The 21836-nt window shown below is 37.0% G+C and overlaps 3 protein-coding genes and 1 pseudogene across 3 annotated transcripts; 1 reads left to right on the forward strand and 3 right to left on the reverse strand.

The window, feature by feature from the left end:
• Positions 1-1172: 1172 nt before the first annotated feature.
• On the reverse strand, positions 1173-5782 carry LOC149497918 (putative disease resistance protein At5g66900). Its single transcript, XM_089719463.1, has 5 exons — positions 4791-5782; positions 3681-4084; positions 3057-3415; positions 2512-2714; positions 1173-2390 (listed from the first exon to the last, which is right to left on the reverse strand). Exons 1-5 carry the CDS (start codon positions 5455-5457, stop codon positions 1570-1572), a joined length of 2454 nt encoding a protein of 817 aa, XP_089575589.1. The 5' UTR covers positions 5458-5782; the 3' UTR covers positions 1173-1569.
• Positions 5783-9633: 3851 nt separating this feature from the next.
• Positions 9634-12346, forward strand: LOC105639659 (Pentatricopeptide repeat (PPR) superfamily protein). Its single transcript, XM_012223779.4, has one exon. It carries the CDS (start codon positions 9694-9696, stop codon positions 11776-11778), a length of 2085 nt encoding a protein of 694 aa, XP_012079169.1. The 5' UTR covers positions 9634-9693; the 3' UTR covers positions 11779-12346.
• A 131-nt stretch (positions 12347-12477) lies between these two features.
• On the reverse strand, positions 12478-13357 carry LOC149497919 (RPW8-like protein 3; annotated as a pseudogene).
• A 5026-nt stretch (positions 13358-18383) lies between these two features.
• On the reverse strand, positions 18384-19558 carry RTNLB13 (Reticulan like protein B13). Its single transcript, XM_012223778.3, has 4 exons — positions 19406-19558; positions 19113-19299; positions 18786-18997; positions 18384-18706 (listed from the first exon to the last, which is right to left on the reverse strand). The coding sequence occupies exons 1-4, from the start codon at positions 19440-19442 to the stop codon at positions 18492-18494; spliced, it is 651 nt and encodes a 216-aa protein (XP_012079168.1). The 5' UTR covers positions 19443-19558; the 3' UTR covers positions 18384-18491.
• Positions 19559-21836: the final 2278 nt, after the last annotated feature.

Consider the following 21836-nt stretch of genomic DNA (forward strand, 5'->3'; position numbering starts at 1 on the left):
GCAGATCTGCTATTCTATGTCGCGACATAGCCTTATCTACATGGTTTCTGCCTAACCTCAATGGAGCCTAATGTTGGTATGTCAATAATATAACACAACATCATATTCATAGTTCATAACTTCATAAATCATAATGTTTATTTGATTTCACATCATTTGCATGCTTGCATGTTGTTTTGATACATGATTTAATGTTGTATTTTTGTAGTAAAATGATTGGAGGCATACAAGTTGAGCAAAGGAATCCAATTGCATTGAAAAAGAAGTCCAAAAATGCATGAAAACACAAGTCGCGAGCGCGTAGAGTGCAAAATGAGAGACAGTGAGTTATCGGGCACAAGTCGCGAGCGCGTACTTGAAAGTCGCGAGCGCGTAGAGTGCAAAATGAGAGACAGTGAGTTCCCAGGCCAAATTCGCGAGCGCGCGAGGAAGATCGCGAGCGCTTGCAGGCCAAGGGCCAAGTCGCGAGCGCGAGAAGTGCCAAATGAGAGTCAGAGAGTTTCAGGTGAAAGTCGCGAGCGCGTAGTTCAAATTCGCGAGCACGAGAAGGCAACGCGAGCTCGTCATGCAATTCGCGCGCGCGTTTTCCAGCCTGCACAGTCTGTACTCTTTTGGTCATATCTCTCAATATACAACTCCGATTTGGATGATTCAAAAACCCAAATAAAGCTAACACACAGAGGAACAAATAACTCTTCTATGACACTTCCTAATTCCATCACTAAATAGGGTCAAAATCAAGATGAAGTTACTGGTAAAATTTCCAGCAAAACCTGTTTCAGCATAAACTCACTATTTACTTCATTTATTCAATACCTCCCCTGTTTCTCCCCTGTTTTCTCACCATTACCAGTCCTCCCACTCAACATGAAGCAATATTGTCTTATTAGCAACACACCACACAATTCTCATGCAAAGAAAATGGAAAATGACAAGAGATATCAAACCTTTACTCCAAAAAGCTTGAGCTTTTCTTTAACTTCTTTTTTCTACACTCTTTGATAATATAAAAAAATTAAATTTTAGATAAATTACAGATTGCTTCAAAATTCAGCTCAAATTGAGCCTTTCCAAAAGAATATGGTGAGAACGATTCTTGGAAAAAAATTAGGCCATCAGTGGTTCATAGTGTAAATTTGTCAGTGGTCTGCATGTACTGACAACAGAGTCAATGAGCAAATTGATTGTTTGATAATCCATAATGTAAAACATATTTGATTACATTATAATCCAAAATCCAGTCAATTATGAACTTACTTTGACAACAGTCAATGTCAATATCTTAGCATTGGCATAAATGATAAACACTAGTAAATTTATTCTAATTTGCTTCTAAGGCTAGACTTATACACTGTTAATCCCTATTAGAGTCCAGCCAGACGTTAGCTTTAGATTTCTAGCAAGTTACAAGCAAGTTGCTCTTGATCCTTCAAATTGTCACAAGAAAATGAATTGGGTACTTACCCAAAGACATTCTTTCCCTTTACAGGGAACTTGCTGTTGCTAACAGTAAAAAAAGAAAAGAAGCTACAAATAGCACTTGTTTTTGCCTGAGGAAAGACCGGAGAATCAACAAAAATTAGGAAGCCAATCTATGTTGATATCTTTATGCACCTTTATTTTCAGATTTGGAAGGAAAGTTTCCCAGTCTTTCCATGAATTTGTTGTTTCTTCATCACCTGTCACCTCCTCTAGGTCGACAAGGTCCGCAACAGACCATGGCAATTCACACCTTGAGCAATCAATCATGTGGAGCTTTCTTAAATTATTCAAATCACCAATCTGTTCTGGTAATTTTTTTAGGCTCAAACATTCAGATATGTCAAGAATTCTTAAATTATGAAGCCCTCCAATTGTTTCTGGCAACTCTAACAAATCGATGCAGGAATTAAGTCTTAGCACCTCCAAATTCACCAAGTTACCAATTTCTTCTGGCAGTGCTAACAGTTTATGGCAATTGGTGATGCTGAGCTTTTTCAGTCGTACCAGATTGCAGAATCCATCAGGTAATTCCTCCACGTCACTGCAGTAATCAATGTTAATCTCCACTACATTAGGCATACAGATGGTGGAATTACTGAAAGCTTGACCAATGTTACACATAACTAATGATATCTTTTCTAGCTTCTCCAACTGCACCGAACTCAAGAAAAATGATGGAAGTGAAACCTTTTCCAATCTGATTCTCTTTAGATTGAGTAAAGAACCAACAAGCTGGAAATTGCTCATTACAGCAGGAAAGAAACCATAATTTGCAACTATTAGAACCTTCAGCTTATCCATTCCTCCCATGAACAATGGCAAGGTGTAGTTCTTTGTCTGCAAATGTAGAACTAAAACCTCAACTTCAGGAGCTTCCATGCTGTACCAACTTGATGAGAACATTTCATCTGCAAGCAAGGTTACCGAATGAAGGTGTGGAGAACAAAATTAAAAATGTGTACTTCCGATTTGTGTGTGTGTGTGTGTTTGACTCTATATGATTAGGAAATAGGTACGGAAATTATTAACCTGTGCAGATAGATAAGAGCTTGGCCCTGATAAATAGGTGCCTTTGTGCCACCCACCACTCAGGAAATTTATTTCCAGTTATGTCTATAAATAGCCTCTTTCTTTGCTCAAAGCTTCCGGTGTTACTTTGTATGATAGCCAGCTCTCTTAGTATATCATGCTGCTTTACATTAAGAAAGACGTAATCTTCACATGCATCTTTCCTGGCAAATGACAGAAATTGAATGCTTAGAAACAAACTCATTGCTTATCAAAATAGTTGCTGCCATGCATATCATAATCGTTTAATTTGATCAAAAAATCCATCAGAGGAAAATAGTATATTTAAGGTTGTCAACATTGGAAGATGATGAAGCCATGCAGAGGCAGAGGCAGGGGTGGCCCTGCACCCTAGCTCCAAAATATTTTTTGTTTGGGCCCCGCTTAATTTTTAAAATTTTTTTCTTTTACTCCCCCTGGCTCCGCTACTTGGCTGTGGGACAAATTCGAACTTCTTTTGGGCATAAAAAACTATCATGAACAACTAACATTGCTGGCTAGCATACCTTGTAAGTACAAGTTCAAGTAGATTTCGGTTAGAGAGTTCATAGACATTAGCAATGGCGTCATCTTCATCAAGGTTATGCCTTTCGACCCACATATCAACAAGTGTAGAAGCAGGAATCTTTTGATCTTCAGGAAAGGAACCTAGATCCTTGTAACACTCCTTCGCTGCAGCATTATCATTCAAGGCATCAACACTGGTTTGAAGACAATTAAGCAGCTCAACCTCGAAGTTAGCAATCACAGAAGCAGCTCTAGAACATTCCTTAATTCTCTTGCTCCATTCAGCAGAAGACTTTCCACATAATGATTTTCCAACCACCGAAATGGCCAGTGGGAATCCCTTACACACTTCCACTATCTGTTATTCAATGCCAAGAGTAAAAATTATTTGCTCTTTCTACTTTGTAAGAGCAATAATAGCCAGTTATATATATATATATATATATATATATATATATATATATATATATATATAAAAAGTTATATAACTAGCAGTCACTGTTCCTTCGGAAAGAAGTTAATAATTCTCCTTGTCTTACACACTTGATTTTGTGATGCTTCACATAAAAAGTGAAAAATGAAATTGAAATAAGTAATCCACAGCCACAAAGCTAGTGAAGCACCTTATTAATTACATCTTCATTTGGTCTGTATGAGTTCCCATCTGAGAGGAATGCTAGGTCATGAAAAAGAGTTATGGCATCTGCATCACTTAATGTTCGCAATTTATAACTAGAACCGAACCGTGGAAATTCGAATCTTGATGTCACCAAAATCTTGTAACCTGGTATTGGGAATGTCAGCTTCTCAACAAGCGGTTCTGCTCCAGACCAAACATCATCAAGGACCAACAGTATAGGATCTGGTCCTATGGACCTGAGCAAATTTTCCAATTGGTTAAGAGCATCTTCCTCACTTAAAAAATCAGGCTCCATCTGATTCAGATGATGGAATAGCCTTTGTACAATAACCATCAGGTTGGGTGATTTTGAGACGACCACAAAGAAGATATTGCTCTTGTATTTGTCTGTTCATTGGCATAATCCCATATAAAAATATTGAATGTTTTGGAATTCTATATATAGCATTTCACGTAAAGAAAATATAATGCAAGAAAGACTATAGGCGAACACCCAAATCCTAATCTCGAAGGACACAAAACCGTAGGTTACATTTCCCTCATCACTCTTCCAAGAATTTCCAACAAATGAATGGTCAATTGAGCCTAAAACATTATCTGACAGCCATAGAGGCTGAACACTTTGTATAGAAAACCTTAAATTTGCTTAATTATTATCTCAATCGTTGCAAAACAGGCAATTCTTGCAGTGATATAAACAGTATTTCTGCTTGTATTTCAATCTAATAGAATCACCACCTTTCCCTCTAACCCTAATGAGCAATGACTGATTTATTTAACAAAACATAAATGTTCTAAAGTTCAATAAAGATAGCATCAGAATATATCAACTAATGACTGCAGCAACCATTAATACCACGGATGATTAACAAATAATTCTCACAAGATCAAAACTACAAACTAATGCACCCATCACAACTAAAAAAAAAAAAAAACGAATACCAATGAGCTTCGGTTCAGTTGTATTAATGTCGTCTCAAGGTTGAGAGGTTGCAAGTTTGAAGCCCAATCAAAAGTTCAAAACCAAATTAACTGACAAAAAGAAAGGGAAAGAAAAAGGTAAAATCAACCAAAATAAGGAATAAATAGGTACCATTAACATCGGAATCATGACATAGCGCCTTAGCCAATGTGGACTTCCCACATCCTCCAGGAGCAGATACAACAATCACTTGCAGTTGTTTAAGCAGCTTTTCTTTCAAATCTTTCAGTGGAATCTCTAACCCAACTGGCTTAATCTTAAGCCCAGGAGGTGAACACACACCTACAAAACCACTCTTACCGGATATACCACCAACATTCCCACCACTATATGCTCCAATACCTAAACTGCTGAACTTTGTACTAAGTACCTTTACTTCAAACAGACCCTCTTTTATATCTGCAGATTGCTGTAATTGTAAAGTGGTAGTATGATACCTACGAATAGACTCCTCCAACTTCGTTAATTTCTTGATATAAAAAGGCTTCAAGACATAATTATACTTGTGGATTTTTGAACATTTAATTACTAAAGCTTCACCTTTCTTGATCAAATCTTTTAACCCATCAATTTCTCCCGGTCGATCAAACTCTCTATTTAATGAATCGATTCTTCTGATACTGAGCAAAAACGACTGCAGCAAATCTTCAAGATCTTCCAATGTTTTTCTAAACAGAGCATTGCCTCTTCGTACCTCTAAAATAATTCTAATAAAATTTCCAAAAACTATCTCCAATCCAGCTCCTAGAGCTGCTGATGAGATCGTTGAAGCTTCCATTTTTCTCTTCAGCAGGAAAAAGGAAAAAAAAAAAAATTTCAAGCTGGATCTTGCAAAACTACAATTTAGGAATCAAATCAATATAGGGGAAACAATTTATGGGTTTGACTAGTTTGGGAAATGGAAATCTTTCGCTCATTCTTTTTGTTTTTGTGATGATTGAACTTAGACACTCTCTTTCACTCATTTCGCGTATAAAACTATTCGATCTCTTTGTTGAATGAAAAAGAATAATATTTTCTGGGTTAAAAAGTGTAAGCAAAAGTAATTGACGAGGAAGGTTCTTGCTTACGGACCAATAGCTAAAGGTGAAAGACTTCGTCGTGTTAACTCCGTTAACAAACAAAGTCGTCGTCCTCCTGGATAGCTTTTATGAACACTGAACAAAAACTTTTTTTTTTAAAAAAATGGTGGGCCATAGGTAATAAAATTAGTTTCTTTTGATCTAATGATCTCTATAATTTCTTTGGTGGTCGCATGACTGGTAGTTTAGTTAGTTACAAGTTCAATAATTAGTGTCTGAAAATGAAAATAGCTTACTCAAAAGTAAAAACATTATTACGTTTGTTTACAGACAATAATATTACGTCATTCCGTGGAAGATAGGATTTCCATTTATAACAGATTCGTACGTGCGCCCGTTCACATTGTAACATGGTTGACACCTAGATCTGGGCTGCGGTTATCCAAAAGCCCATAAGGCTGAAGTTCCTTAATCAACATTAGTGTTTGGATATTGTTAATTTGGTTTCTGTCAACTTAAAAAGGCCCCTGAATAAATCTTTGGCAGCTTCAGAGGCGCTTGAAAATTTAGGAGTGGGGAAGGAATAAAAAACGAAAGCAAGAGTAAAATTATGCATTGAGATTGAATCGTGTATTTCGGACTCATGGCTCCACGTATGAATTAAATCAATAAAAATAAAAATTTTTATTTAAATGAAAATATTTATGAATATATATTATAAACAAAAGTATAAAATAAAAATAATTTTTTAAAAGTTTTATTTTTATTGACTTAGTCCATAAATGAGTTTAAAATGCGTTAAGTCGTTTTTAACGGATTATGCTTGAATAGACGGGTCTATCGTCCTCACCTCTATACCAAACCAAGAAAAATAATAATTATTTAAAAATATTTCATAATTTATCTTTTTTTGTTCAGGTTAAAGTGTTTTTGTCTCAACAAAAATTTTGATTTAATCCATGTGTTGAGCCATAAACCCGCATTAGGTAAGTCAATCCAGTCTTTAACATAAGTGCAGTTTCTACTCCAGTTTCTACTCCAGTAAAGCTCTCATGAGCCGCTGTTCAATCTTTTAAATTAATATTAGCTTTACTTTATAAAGAGAACATCCAGGTTCTTTTCTTCCATCCGCTTCTTGTTAAGTTTACAAAAATATAGTGTAGAAATTAACTAGGATATTTGCTTACTTTAATTCTTGGGTGTCTAACAAGAAAAGAACCTGGTGTGTTGGTTCATCAACTTTAGAAGCCAAAATAGTTAAATTAATGCTTTACCTTGTTTAAGTTATGAACAAAATGAAGGAATCTATTTATATAGTTGCAGATCAATGTAGTGAAATTTGCAGAGCTGAGAACTCAAATTGAAGATTAGCGATGTTGATTCTTATTGATGTTGCTGTGGAAGTGGTATTAGGGAAGTTGTTAAAAGCTGTGGTGGAAGTAAAGAGGAGATCAGATATGTATGATTCTATGCTGCAGAGCATAGAGTCAAGGATAAGGTCAATAAATCCAAGTAGTAAAAGAATTGAAGAGCTAAACAAAATGCTAGCTCGGGGAAATCAGGAAATACAGACAGTTTGGAAGCAAATAAAGGAAGGGGAGGAGCTTCTTCTTAAGTGCTCATCAGAAACAAATTGTTGCAGTTGCTTCACGAAGCCTCGTTACATGAAAGAGCTTACTGAGTTGGATAATTCGCTTAAGAGATTTTATGATATTGTTATGATGGAGACGTACAGAGAGGTGAAAGAGATTCATGAAGATGTGAAAGACATGAAGGTCATGCTTACAGACCTTCATGACAAGGCAATGAAAGATAAAATTCCATCTTCTTTGGATGAAGGGAACTCACAGCCTGTTTCTGCAGAAAAGTCAATATTAAGAAAACAAGAAGACAGTGATAGTTCTGAGGAGGTGAAAGATACTCGTGTGCCTCTTGAGACCACAAAGGTAAATGATTTTCATGAAGGGGTGAAAGACACTAGTTCAAAGTTGGAGCCCCCAGACTCAACCAAGAAAATACACACAGACAACACGACAATGGAACTGTTCATGCCTGATCTTCAGCCATTGAAGGCCAAAGGTATTCATGAGGACGTGAAAGGCGCTAGTGAAAAATTTTAACCCTCGAAGCCAACCAAGAATAAAACTGTGATTGTTCCTCTTAATTCATACATGGTTACAGATATTCGTGAAGATTTGAAAGATAATCGAAAGAAGGTCGGGCCTCCAGATTTGTTGAACGGTAAAGATATTTATGAGGAGGAGGTGAAACACATCCACAAAAAGATTGAGCCGTTAAGTCCAATTAAGAAGACAGGTGATCCTCTGCAATTCCTATACCAGCGCATGTATCTCTAGACCTATAAAATGTCAAAGATATTGATGATAGAATGGTAAAAGAAGCTTGCGAAGAACTTGAGTCCTTAAATGTAACCATGAACATCAAAGATTTTTCTGTCCAGAAGGTGCAAAGCACTCATAAAAAGCTTGCACCACTCAATGATGGAGAGGATAGAAAAAACAAATGAGAATGAGAGGAGAATATTGAAGACTAATCAAGAAGAATAGGGTATAAAATTGCATTGATCTTCTCAAGAGGCTGAATATATAGGTTAGAATTTATTTTGTGTATTACATTTATGCTCTGTAACCTATCTTATTTATACATAAATATACAGCTTGTGTATATCTATCAGTAATCACAAATTCTCCTCCTATATGTTTAGAGTACACTTATTTTTTCAATGTGCTCTCTCTCTATGTATCTATCCAGTAAAATTTGCTTACTCTTATAAGAGAAACCATGACAACAGGTGATACAAACAGTGTTAGGAATCGCATAAGCATTACTGGAGATTGCATATCCACATCAGGTATTTTATGTTTTGGATTAGTTTCTAATGTTGTCGTGTTTTGTTAAGAAAGTTAATGTAATAGATTAATTAGTTGAATATAGCATAAATTAATTGAAAGAAAAAGCAATGGAGAGAAAGAGAGGGAATTACAGAACATATTCCAGGCAAAAGGAAGTAATTACTCTCTTTCTTTTCTTGGATAGAGAGAATCATTGTATTCTCTTCAATCTCTGTTTTCTTAATAATTTCCAACCTTCGTCCTCATCCTTTTCATTATTGTATTCTTTTCTTGACTCTTTTTCAGGCACACCAAATCATATCCTGCAAATAAGGATATGTGCTTGTCAATGTCTATTGGATAATGACAAGAAGATAGATGTCTATGTATTGATTTATTAAGAAACCAACAAATTTTTCTATAATATATTTACATATTAATGCCCTGAAAAGTGGAAGGAATTAGTAAATGTTATTTAAGTAATATCAATAAATATGATACTCTTGTCAATCTGATTGGTTTTCTCACTTATTTTTTAGTTCCCCCCACAGTTATTTTCTGAGCCAAGAGGAGGCTACCTCTGTTGTGTAGCCCCAGTGTTATTTTGTCAATAAAAGATTCCAATGAATTATAATTCCCGAAAACGACAATCGGTCCATGTATAATTTAACAATATGTCGTTTATTTTGGATAACGACAATCGGTCCATGTATAATTTAACAATATGTCGTTTATTGTGAATAAAAAATTTCAATGAATTATAATTCCCGAAAACGACAATCGGTCCATGTATAATTTAACAGAGGAGGCTACCTCTGTTGTGGTTTTCTCACTTATTTTTGAGTTCCCCCCTGAGTTATTTGCTGAGCCAAGAGGAGACTACCTCTATTGTGTAGCCCCAGTGTTATTTCGTCAATAAAAGATTTCAATGAATTATAATTCCCAAAAACGACAATCGGTCCATGTATAATTTAACAATATGTCGTTTATTTTGGATAACGTTGCTTGCGTTGAACGATTCAGATTTAGATGGTTGCTTCCCCTAAAAACGACGGTGAAACAACTTGTCGTTAGTCTAACCTGGGTGCAAAGCATAAATATCCAACCCTTTTTCGTGCCGCTCCTGTTCCCTCCAAAACCATGAGATTTCTAAACCGGAAATTCTCTCGATCTCCTTCTCCGTTACTCCCAAACAAAATCTTTAAATCTCCTTACTCTTCTACTCAAGCCCAGCCCCATAAGTCTTTTAGTCAAAAATCTTTCTTCAAAGTAAACTCAAAAGATAGCCTTATAAATTCCTTATGCAAGGATGGGAGATTCAAAGAAGCCATTGATGTTTTGTGCCAACAAAAACGCTTAAAAGAAGCAATACAGGTGCTCAATCAAATAGATAGACCTTCGGCTCCTATTTACTCGACTCTTATACAGTCTTGCCTCCATAACCGGGCTCTTGAAGAAGGGAAAAAGGTTCATCAGCACATTAAAATATCTGGGTTTATGCCTGGTCTAGTTATATCTAATCGACTGCTTGATATGTACGCAAAAAATGGTGGTTTGTCGAATGCCCAGAAGCTGTTCGATGAAATGAATGAAAGGGACTTGTGCTCATGGAATGTTTTGATTTCTGGTTATGCCAAAATGGGGTTACTCGAGGAAGCAAGAAAACTGTTTGATAAAATGCCTGAGAGGGACAATTTTTCTTGGACTGCAATGATTTCTGGTTATGTGCGCCATGATAAGCCAAATAAGGCTTTGGAATTGTATAGAATGATGAATACGTGTGAGAATTCAAGATCAAATAAGTTTACAGTTTCGAGTGCTCTTGCCGCGGCAGCTGCGACTCCGTGTTTGAGAATTGGGAGAGAGATTCATGGTTATATAATGAGAACTGGGTTGGATTCAGATGAGGTGGTTTGGAGTGCTTTGTCTGATATGTACGGTAAATGTGGTAGCATAGAAGAAGCAAGGTACATTTTTGATAAGATGGTGAACAGGGATATTGTTACTTGGACAGCAATGATTGATAGGTACTTTGAGGATGGTAGGAAAGAAGAAGGGTTTGATTTGTTTGCTGAGTTGTTGAGGTCAGGGATGAGGCCTAATGATTTTACATTTGCTGGGGTTTTAAATGCGTGTGCCGATGTCAGTGTAGAGGAGATTGGTAAGCAAGTTCATGGGCACATGATTAGAATTTGCTTTGACCCATTCTCTTTTGGAGCAAGTGCACTTGTTCACATGTATTCTAAGTGTGGGAATATGGTAAATGCAGAAAGGGTTTTCAAAGGGACGCCCCAGCCAGATTTGGTTTCATGGACTTCCTTGATTACTGGGTATGCTCAGAATGGTCATCCTGGTGAGGCCCTTTTGTACTTTGAGTTGCTACTAAAATCAGGGACGCAGCCTGATCACATAACTTTTGTTGGTGTTCTTTCCGCCTGTGTTCATGCTGGATTAGTTGACAAGGGGCTTCAATATTTTCACTTAATAAATGAGAAGTATGGATTGACCCATACTGCTGATCATTATGCTTGTATAATTGATTTATTGGCTCGATCTGGTCGATTTGAAGAAGCTGAAAATATTATTAATAAAATGCCCATGCAGCCTGATAAGTTTCTTTGGGCTTCCTTGTTGGGTGGTTGTAGAATCCACGGAAATCTTAAACTGGCAAAAAGGGCAGCAGAAGCATTATTTGAAATAGAACCCGAGAATCCTGCCACTTATGTTACAATGGCTAATATCTACGCCACTGCTGGTATGTGGAGTGAAGTAGCAAAGATCAGAAAAACTATGGATGAACGCGGTGTGGTAAAGAAACCGGGTTTGAGTTGGATTGAGATTAAGAGAGAGGTACATGTTTTCTTAGTGGGAGATACTTCCCATCCAAGATCCAAAGATATACACGAATTTCTAGGGAAGCTTTCTAAAAAGATGAAAGAAGAAGGGTTTGTTCCTGACACGAATTTTGTGCTGCATGATGTGGAGGAGGAACAGAAGGAGGAAAATCTTTCTTACCACAGTGAGAAGCTTGCAGTAGCTTTTGGAATTATTGCTACTTCACAAGGAACACCTATAAAAGTATTTAAGAATTTAAGAACTTGTGTAGACTGCCACACTGCAATTAAGTTTATCTCAAAGATCACTAATAGAAAAATAATTGTCCGGGATTCAAATAGATTCCATTGTTTCGAGGATGGAAATTGTTCTTGTGGGGACTTTTGGTGATTCAGACGCGAAGAAATTTATTAAGGGTTGTGTGGGGAGCCATAGAAGATCATGGGAAGCAAATCTTTTGGCTTTCAGCCATTTTCTGCAGAACCTTCTTTAACCTTGCACTGAACTAAATCGGTGGATAAGGTAGAGAACCAAAGGGGTCATTTAACATGACTTGTGTGTTGATTTTGCATGGGTGCGTCCACTAGATGCAGGAGAATGCGGTGCTTTTTGAGTTTGTTACTGATTAACAAGACTAGCTGTGCAAAAATGTCTGAAAGAGAAGTCCAAGCCTTCGAAGATGAAAATGCTTCTTTTCCCTCAGAGATACTAAAGGTTTAGTTCCAAAAAAACAGAAGCTTGGAGGAAAATCTCCTTGCTTTTTGATAAAAAAATTATTACTTACCAACTTGGATTGGATTCTGTAAAGGGCTTGTGATTGACTAATAATGTACCGTGATATCCTGTCAGATTCTCTGAAATGGATTGTGAACAATTGTGGAAGAGTTTTGATAGGATGCTGTCTTGACCGTATTGTATACCGAAGTCTTTTACAAGTTATAAGACGAAATTTAATGTCTGTTTGTGCAGATACAGATTAACCATAAGTTGATGACCAGAAAAGCAAACTTAGGGCACCCCTTCGGGTCCAAAGAATTACAAAACAAGGACTAAAACCTAAATCTAAAAACAAAACCAACTAAATTGTAGAACAAAGTAAAACTATTCCTGAACATGATGGCGCGGGAAGCGCATGTCTATGCATTTTCTTCTGCCTTCCCAATGGGGTTCAAATGATGGTCTGTGTTGACTCTCAGTTGTCTCTGGGTGTGTTGACTCCAGTTGACTCTGGGTTTGATGGTTTCTATTGATCTGTTGCACCCTCAGGATCTGATTCTTCTCCGCTGGTTGCACCACTACCCATTCCCTCGAACCGTGCAATTACATGATCCATTTTTCTGTAATTTCAGCAATTTCTTTGTCTACTTCGGCAGTATCTTTGTCAACAATTGCAACATACCGCAATTGTTCAGCCTGAAAATCATACTTCATAAACCTTTCAAGAGAGGCAACCACTTCTAGTATCAGTTTCTTGACTTTCCGTTTCTTGAGCAGTTTCCATTTCTTGACATCTGCATACATTTCAACAAGAACCTTTGCTCATCTAACTCCTGCAAGAACTGATTGCAAGTACCAGCAGGAACATTTTCTAACTTAAGAATTTCACGAATAATTGTTTCGACATTCTTAACCGTTGTTTCGAGGTGTTCAAGGGTTTTCTTGAAGAAATCTGCTCTTTCTTTTGCAGCTATAATTGCCTGGAGCAAAGCTCCTAAAACGGCCCCTAAACAAGCCTCTTCAAAAACTCCCATTATAATTTTCACTTCAGTTTATGATGGTGGTCTAGCATCTAAATTTGATCACATAAAAAATGCTTGAAATGGAACAAGGGACCTGGCCAAACTCCTCTCCGCAAGTTGCAGAGCCTTTGACATATGCAGCGTCCGAGAAAACACACGACGACCAAGACTCGACTAACTATTCAAATTTCCAAGTAATTACTATTAATTTATACTGGTTACTATAGGGATAATTTCAATTTTAATGTTCAAACTTCTCTATTTTGATGTATGAATATATATAAACGGAAAAAGTTTATGAACGGTGTTGGTTTAGAAGAGCAGAAAATTAAGGAAGAGAAGGAAATTCTGCAGAAAAAGAAAAAGCTGCAGATTTTGTGAGTGTGAAGAAAACAATTAATTTCTTATTAATTCCATTACAGCATAATGTAAACATTTATAGTAGAGCTAGTCTAAAGTTTGTTCACCAACCTTCCATAAGTCAAGGAAGGTTGTTCACCAAACCTACCTAAAAGCAAGGTAGTTCACCTACCTCTTGATTTCAACAAAATACAACAAGATCTAAATGACTTTAACAAAATACCTCCAAAAATTGTCAACAACACTTGCATCAATAGCTGTAGCTGTAACTTTAACACTCCTCCTTGATGCAAGAGTTGAGACAAACACCAAGTCTATTCCTAAGAAATTCAAATCTTGGTTTTTGCAATGCCTTGGTGAAAATATCTGCTGTTTGGTCTTCAGAATTGCAATGAATAATCTGAATTTCATTTTCCTTTTCAGCTTCACGAATTGCATGATACTTGATTTTGATATGCTTGGTTTTTCCATGGAAGATTGGATTTTTAACCATAGCAACAGCTGATTTGTTGTCACAAAGTATTTTAGTTGGATTTTCTTGCTGAAAATTCAGATCAACTAATACCTTTCTCAACCATATAGCTTGGTTTACAGCAGCAGATGCTGCAACATACTCTGCTTCTGCAGTTGATTGAGCAACTGAAGCTTGCTTTCTTGTTTCCCAGCAAATGACAGCAGAACCAAGTGAAAAACAAAAACCAGTAGTGCTCTTCATATCGTCCAATGAACCAGCCCAATCACTGTCTGAGAACCCCAACAACTTCACACCATTTAATCTTCTATAAAACAAACCAAATTCAGCAGTTCCTCGCACATATCTCAGAACTCGTTTGGCTGCTGTAAGATGGTTTTCAGTTGGAGAATTCATGAATCTCGACAGTAAATTTGTTGCAAACATGATATCTGGTCTTGTTACAGATAAATACAGCAAAGAACCAACCATGCTCCTATAAGTTGAAGCATCTATAGAGTGAGAACCATCATCCTTTTGCAATTTTATTCCATGGGCTGTAGGTGTACTCACTGGTTTGCATTTGCTAAGTTCAAACCTTTTAAGCAGCTCCCAAGCAAATTTCTTTTGTGAAATAAAAATCCCTTGCTCATCTTGAGCAATTTCAATCCCAAGGAAATAGCACATTAAGCCAAGATCATTCATCTCAAAAACCTGCTGCATCTTCAATCTGAATTCTTGAATTAATTGTAAATTATTACCTGTGACAAGTAGATCGTCAACATACACAGAAACGATAAGCACATCACTTCCTTGTTGAGTTACGTAAAGTGTTGCCTTATTCAAGCTTCGTTTAAAACCCAAATTCAGCAAGTAATGATCAATCTTGGCATACCAGGCCCTTGGGGCCTGTTTTAAACCATAGAGTGCTTTCTTCAACAAACACACTCTATTGCTTCCATCATTAAAACCTTCAGGCTGCTCAATATACACTTCTTCCTTCAAAGAACCATTTAAGAAAGCTGATTTCACATCCAATTGAAAGACTTGCCAACCTTCACTTGCTGCTAGTGCCAAAATCAATCTGATAGTGTCAAATCTTGCAACTGGTGCAAAGGTTTCTGTAAAATCAACCCCTTGCTGTTGAGCGTAGCCTTTAACAACATATCTTGCTTTGTGCTTATTGATGGAGCCATCAGAATTTAATTTCAATTTGAATACCCATTTAGTTCCAATTACTTGCTTATTCAATGGTCTAGGAACTAAAATCCATGTTTCGTTCTTTATAATCATCTTCAACTCCTCCTCTATGGCAGCTCTCCACTCAGGCAATTTTAAGGCTTCATCCACCTGAGTTGGTTCAAGTGAGACAACATTACATCTGCTGTAAATTTCCTCTAGGGATCTAGTTCCTCTAATTGCATAATCATCTTCATTTGATTCTTCTTCATTGTCAACTGGAAGTTCTTGCTCTTGCTGAAAATCAAGAATTGATTTAGAATTTTCTGGTTCCATTTTACTCCAATCCCATTCACCTTTCTCATCGAATTTGACACTCCTGCTGACATACACCTGTTTAGTAACAGGATTCAAAATTCTGTAGGCTTTGGATTCACTGCTGTAGCCTACTAAAATTCCTTTTTCAGCTCGTTGATCCAATTTCCCTCTTTTTGCATTTGGAATAAATGAATAACATATGCTTCCAAAGATTTTGAGATGACCAACCGATGGTGTAACTCCAAACCAGCTTTCGAAAGGAGTTTTTCCATCAATAGCTTTGGTTGGAAGCCGATTTTGAAGATATACAACAGTGTTTACAGCTTCAGCCCAAAGAACTTTGGGTAGATTTTTCTCAAACAAGAGACATCTCGCCATATTCATCACAGATCGATTCTTTCTTTCACTTACACCATTTTGTTGAGGTGTGTAAGCTACTGTTAATTGATGGTGAATGCCAGCTTCTTGCAAATATTGCTTGAATTGATTGGATGTAAATTCAGCCCCATTATCAGATCTTAAAATCTTGATTGGGGAGCCAGCTTGATTCTCTACCATTGATTTAAACTTCAAGAACATTTTGAAAACTTCAGATTTGAATTGGAGGAAATATACCCAGCAGAATCTGGTGTAGTCATCAATAAACAATAGAAAATACTTGCTGCCATTGTAAGATGAGACACTCATAGGGCCACACACATCAGTGTGTATTAATTCAAGTTTCATAGAAGCTCTCCATGCTTGATCAGATGGAAATGGTGTTTGGCTGAGTTTGCCTAACTGACATATTTCACATATACTGCTGTCTTCTTCAACTATAGATGGCAAATCAGCAACTAACTTCTTGGATTGTAGCAATTTTAATGAATTGAGATTGGTGTGACCAAGTCTCTTATGCCACAAATCAGATTCTTCTTTATGACTCAAGCAAGATTCTTCTTTGAAGTCTCTTAAATTTAGAGGAAAGCTTCTCCGTTTCATTTTGACAGCAAATAACTTTGAGCCAGAAGGATCACTTATTTCACAAGTTTTATCTTTAAATAGCAAACTGTAATTCTTATCCAGCAATTGACCAACCGAAAACAAGCTTTGATTTAGTTCCGGTACGTAAAGAACATCGGAAACAAGCTTTGTACCTGAAGGAGTTTGTACAATCACATCTCCTTTGCCTTTGACATCAACAAGCCTACCATCTCCAAGTCTGACTTTTGAAGAATAGGTTGTATCCAAGCTATCGAAATTCACCAAGTTTGGTGTCATGTGGTTAGTGCAGCCACTATCAACAAGCCATGCTTCTTTAGCTTCAATTGAGACACCACATTTTTCAATTTCATTTACTGCAAATAGTTGTTCTTCATACTTTTCAGAATTTTCGGTGACTTGTGCATGATGATGGGCTTGTGTTTGCTGATTCTGGTTTGTAGAACAAACTTTCTCGGTGTGACCAAATTGCTTACACACCTTACATTGAGCTCCAGGTCTGAACCAGCAGTAGTTCTCAGTGTGGTTTGTTTTTTTGCAATGTGGACAAGGTGGAAATCTGTCCTTCCTCCAATTTTTTCTGAAATTCTTCTTCATTTTTGGTTTTCTGTCAGTTTGCTGGCCTCTTGAACCTCCTTCTTGCATTTTTGTTTTATGAGTCACAACAAGAGCCTTCTCTCCAATGGTTTCTTCTTCCCTATAAGCTTTTCTTTGTTCTACAGCTTGTAGAGCATTTGAAAGCACATTCAAGGATATTTGTGACATGTCCCAAGTTTCTTCAAGAGAAGAAATCTTGGCTTCAAATTTTTCAGGGAGAGTCACCATAACTTTCTCCACAATTCTCTTATCTTCTAACTCTTCTCCCAACAATCGAATTTGGTTTACAATTTTCATAACTCTATCAACATAATCTTTCACCTTTTCATTTTCCTTCATTTTCAACATTTCAAATTCTTTTCTTAAATTGAATATCTGCATCTGTCTAGTTTTTTCAGATCCATGATACTCAATTTTTAACTTCTCCCAAGCTTCATGTGCTGTCTCACATGTCATAATCTTGGTGAAGATAGGATCTGCAACAGCTGCATGGATATAGGACAGAGCTTTTGGAGCCTTAGCAACCTCTTCTTCATGTTGTCTAATCTGCTGAAGGGTTGGATTTTGATTAAGAGGTGGAGGTACTCTGTTTTCCTCCACATACTGCCATAATGCAAGCCCCTTGAAATAAGCTCTCATCTTCACAGCCCAAACATGATAGTTTTCCCCATTAAAATGAGGTGGTGAAAGAGACATGCTGCTGGAAGCCATTTGAGGAAAAGCAAATAAACAGAAAAACTTCACAAATTCTGGTTTATTTGGTGGCTTTCTCTATGACTTTCACTCAAACACACACACAGCCCTTTGAGATCAAGGTTGCTCTGATACCACTTGTTGGTTTAGAAGAGCAGAAAATTAAGGAAGAGAAGGAAATTCTGCAGAAAAAGAAAAAGCTGCAGATTTTGTGAGTGTGAAGAAAACAATTAATTTCTTATTAATTCCATTACAGCATAATGTAAACATTTATAGTAGAGCTAGTCTAAAGTTTGTTCACCAACCTTCCATAAGTCAAGGAAGGTTGTTCACCAAACCTACCTAAAAGCAAGGTAGTTCTCCTACCTCTTGATTTCAACAAAATACAACAAAATCTAAATGACTTTAACAAAATACCTCCAAAAATTGTCAACAACACTTGCATCAATAGCTGTAGCTGTAACTTTAACAAACGGAAACAGTTTACTGTTGTCATTCAAGATAAAATTTTAACTTGCAAATTCAAATAAGCTTATCTTACGCAGTGAGATCAGAATGAAACCAAAAAATTAATCTCCCTACGAGTAATCATCCACATGTAAGTATATAATATCAAGTGTCCAGTCATATTTATTTTAATTTCTTGAAGTTAGATGTTAAAATAACTGATGGAGAAATTTAAAAAGCAAGGATCATAAATAACATATATGTTGTAGTGCTACTCTTTCAACACATTATGTACAACATTACACCTTTCTCTTAATAATGCAAGACACTACTTTAATTTATTCAACCTTCTTCTCCTTCTCCTTCTCCTCCTTTTCCTCGTCTTTATCCTTCTCTTTAACTTTAACCACCTTATTCTTCACCTTGTTCAACACTTTCTCATCCACCATTTCATAAAATCTCTTTCCTTGCATCCTTATCCACTCGCCACACTTCTTTATCCTTTCTTCATTCTTCACATAAATCAGAGGAACACTCATCCCCACCACTGTACCTGTCAATATAAGCAAATACACTCTTGTTAACTTTAGGCTTTTTCCAGAAAAAGGGGAAAACATGCATATCTATGTTACCTATGTAGAGAAGTGTTAAGAAATCAAAGAAGCTCCCCACGTAAGAAAGCAGCCACAGCAAAGCCACAACTCGCACGAAAACTAATACGTCTCTCTCTACACTCAAACAGAACATCCAATTGATTCCTTTTTCAATCATTTCTTTCACTGACTTTGCTGTCTCCACCACTGTTCCCTCTGAAACTTGCAGACCAGACAAATTTGGTTCTTCTCTGAAATTAATTAATTAACTAATTAAGCTAAAACAAAGTCACCAATTAATTTTCTAAATATATATATATATATTTTTTAAAAGGTGGTATTTTGAGAGAAAAAGGATATGCTTACTTGCGAAAAAGCCTAACCAAGTTGCCATAGATAAATAATGAAGAGATAATAACCATGGCTATCCATGAAGCAACAGTAATAAAGTTAAATTCATAGATATCGAACAAAACCCAGGTTCCTGTCGCCACTAAAAGAATCAATAAGCTTAGTTTCTTTCTCCGCCACAGGAATATATCTCTTACAGTATCTACAACAAATAATAAAAACAGGGGAAGGAAGTTAAAACTTGAAACAGAGTAAAAAGCTAGCTAAAGAGTGCATAATGGATTTTGTGTTATCATTTTTATTATTACCTGAAGAGAACAAGAGAGATTTTGAAGTATCAGACATTTTCTGTAATCGAACTGAAGATAGAAGACGATCTAAATTTCAAGTGTCACAATCCAGTCTGTTAAATTGTTTCTTTGGTGCACCAAAGGGAGAAACTCTGTTTTTAGCACTACACGCGTAAAGAAACGTGGAGGTCATAGACGTATAGCCTTCGTGGCAAGATGCTAAAACGACACATAGTTTTGGTCATGCACAAGAGACGAGATACAAAGGCTCATCCAGTTTCTTTGATTTCACACATTGTTAAATTATTAACAGTAACACCGTTTTATGGTGATTGCTTTGATGACGTGTCGTAAATTGTTTCGGTTTGGCCCACAGTCCACTCAGCAGTCTACAACCACCCACGCCCACATACGAACATCGGAGCTAGAACACCCTCGCGGCCGCCCTTTCCCTCTTGCCTTTAGTAGGGTTCTGTTAAGCGATATGTCGTTTCTGCTTGGCTTGCTAGCAACTGTGGCTTATGAAAGATGAAAGATGGTATAATTGTTATTTTTTTAGATTATTTCTCTATTTATCTAAAAAAAGTGGCTCATATTTTTTTTTATACAAAAGAGGGCTTACACCCAGAAACAAAATTAACTAGAACCAACTAGTCTGGGCCGAGTAATACCCTACATATCATCTCGTAGAATAGCAACAACCTCAGCAGGGGGGACATCAAAATACTGAAAATGCAATGCAGCAGAAACTATCGGACATCAAAATACTGAAAATGCACTGCAGCAGAAACTACCATGTTAGCTAGACATCCGCTACTGTTCGCTTCTCGAAAGCAGCGGCTTAACTGGAGTTGCCAAGATCTTTGAAACATGTCTTTAATATGCAAAATCAAGGAGGAATACCTAGCATTTAACACAGAGTGTCCCAACACCATTTGCAAAACAGCCATTGAATCCATATTAACAACAACCTTCCTATATCCAGCATCCCATGCCATCCCAAGACAAAAAAAACAACACAGTGATCTCTACAAACATAGAATTACAGGTACCCATCCGTACAATAAAACCTTTCAACCACCTGCCAACACTATCACACAGAACTTCACCCCCACCTCCTCTACCCGGGTTACCCTTAGAAGCTCCATCCACATTTAATTTCACCCATTTTGAATTCGGAAAAGACCATCCAACATGCCTAATGGTTTTAGGTAAAGAAGGAAGAGAACACACATTTTTATCCCAAGCAAATAAAATATTATCCAAATAGGAAGAAATAGAATAATATTTCGCATCCAAAGAATAATACTGACCTCGATAGACAGCCTCATTTCTCCATTTCCAAGTCTACCAACATGTAACAGACAAAAGCTAGTGAGGAGAAGCTGCAACAGGACATACAAACTCCAATTGAGGAAACCGGACAAACCACCCATCCACATGCCAGCTCTGAAAAAGCCGCCAAGAGATCCCTGTCATAAGCTTTTCCCAAAGCCCCTGAGCAAATATACAATCCTGAAATAAATGGGTAATTGATTGAGCCGCAGAACCACACAAACCACAACTAGAGTCAGTAGTAAAATTCCTTCTAACTTGTTCACAGTTCGTGAGCACTTTGCCATGAGACACCAACTACATAAAAACCTTGATACGTTGTGGGACCCTGACTTTCCACAAGGCATGCCATATAGAATTACCATTAGAAATACCAAAGTTACCCATATATCTATAAGCTGAACCGACCTTAAACACCCCATTCGAGGTCCATTTCCATGCAAAACTATCCATAGCCTGCAAATCATCATCCAAATGGACAGCCTCTATCATCAAACAACATTGATATGCAATATAGGGTCTAACGTACTCCAACCTCCACCCATGGGGACCCCATCAAGACAATGAGAAAGAGACAAGCTGAGCAGGGATAGCAGAATGCGCAACCTGAGAAAGAGGGCCAAATCCCCCTCAATCATCGTACCAGAGATCAAATGTCCTACCATTAGCAACCACCCAACACAGACCTTCCCGTAGAGTGACCCCAGACCGAGTGATACCTCACCAAAGATTAGAAGAGTTAGCCTGTGAGACCATATGATGCAAACCAGACAAACCTGCCATATATTTATTTCGTAAAAGCACAGCCCACAAAGCACCATCGTCGAAATGTAATTTCCAACCCAGCTTTGTCAAAAAGGCATCATTCATCATACGACATGTGCGATCTCTCAGTCCACCCTGAACCACAGGCTTAGTAACACATTCCCATTTCACAAGATGAACATGATGCTGATCTCCCACATTAATCCAAAGAAATTGCCTAACCCTCTTATCAAATTCATCACAAACAGCCCTAAAGAGTATAATTCTAATAACTCCAATGAATTTTATTAATTTTAAACGAGACAAAAATTATTTTTAGTAACATTTAGGTCACGCTACTCCTATATAT

This window comes from Jatropha curcas, chromosome 3 (genome assembly GCF_041381405.1).
Source record: "Jatropha curcas cultivar XTBG-Jc1 chromosome 3, XTBG_Jcur_1.0, whole genome shotgun sequence".
NCBI lineage: Eukaryota > Viridiplantae > Streptophyta > Magnoliopsida > Malpighiales > Euphorbiaceae > Jatropha > Jatropha curcas.

Excerpts from the sequence above, each read along its gene's own strand:
- LOC105639659 (XM_012223779.4), top strand. The coding sequence starts at position 9,694 with ATGAGATTTCTAAACCGGAAATTCTCTCGATCTCCTTCTCCGTTACTC.
- LOC149497918 (XM_089719463.1), bottom strand. The coding sequence starts at position 5,457 with ATGGAAGCTTCAACGATCTCATCAGCAGCTCTAGGAGCTGGATTGGAG. Across the intron at positions 4,085-4,790 it reads TCATGATTCCGATGTTAATG|ACAAATACAAGAGCAATATC; the intron begins GTACCTATTTAT and ends GCCAATGAACAG. Across the intron at positions 2,715-3,056 it reads CTTGAACTTGTACTTACAAG|GAAAGATGCATGTGAAGATT; the intron begins GTATGCTAGCCA and ends GTCATTTGCCAG.
- RTNLB13 (XM_012223778.3), bottom strand. The coding sequence starts at position 19,442 with ATGTCTGATACTTCAAAATCTCTCTTGTTCTCTTCAG. Across the intron at positions 19,300-19,405 it reads ATCTCTCTTGTTCTCTTCAG|ATACTGTAAGAGATATATTC; the intron begins GTAATAATAAAA and ends TATTTGTTGTAG. Across the intron at positions 18,707-18,785 it reads CTTAACACTTCTCTACATAG|GTACAGTGGTGGGGATGAGT; the intron begins GTAACATAGATA and ends TTATATTGACAG.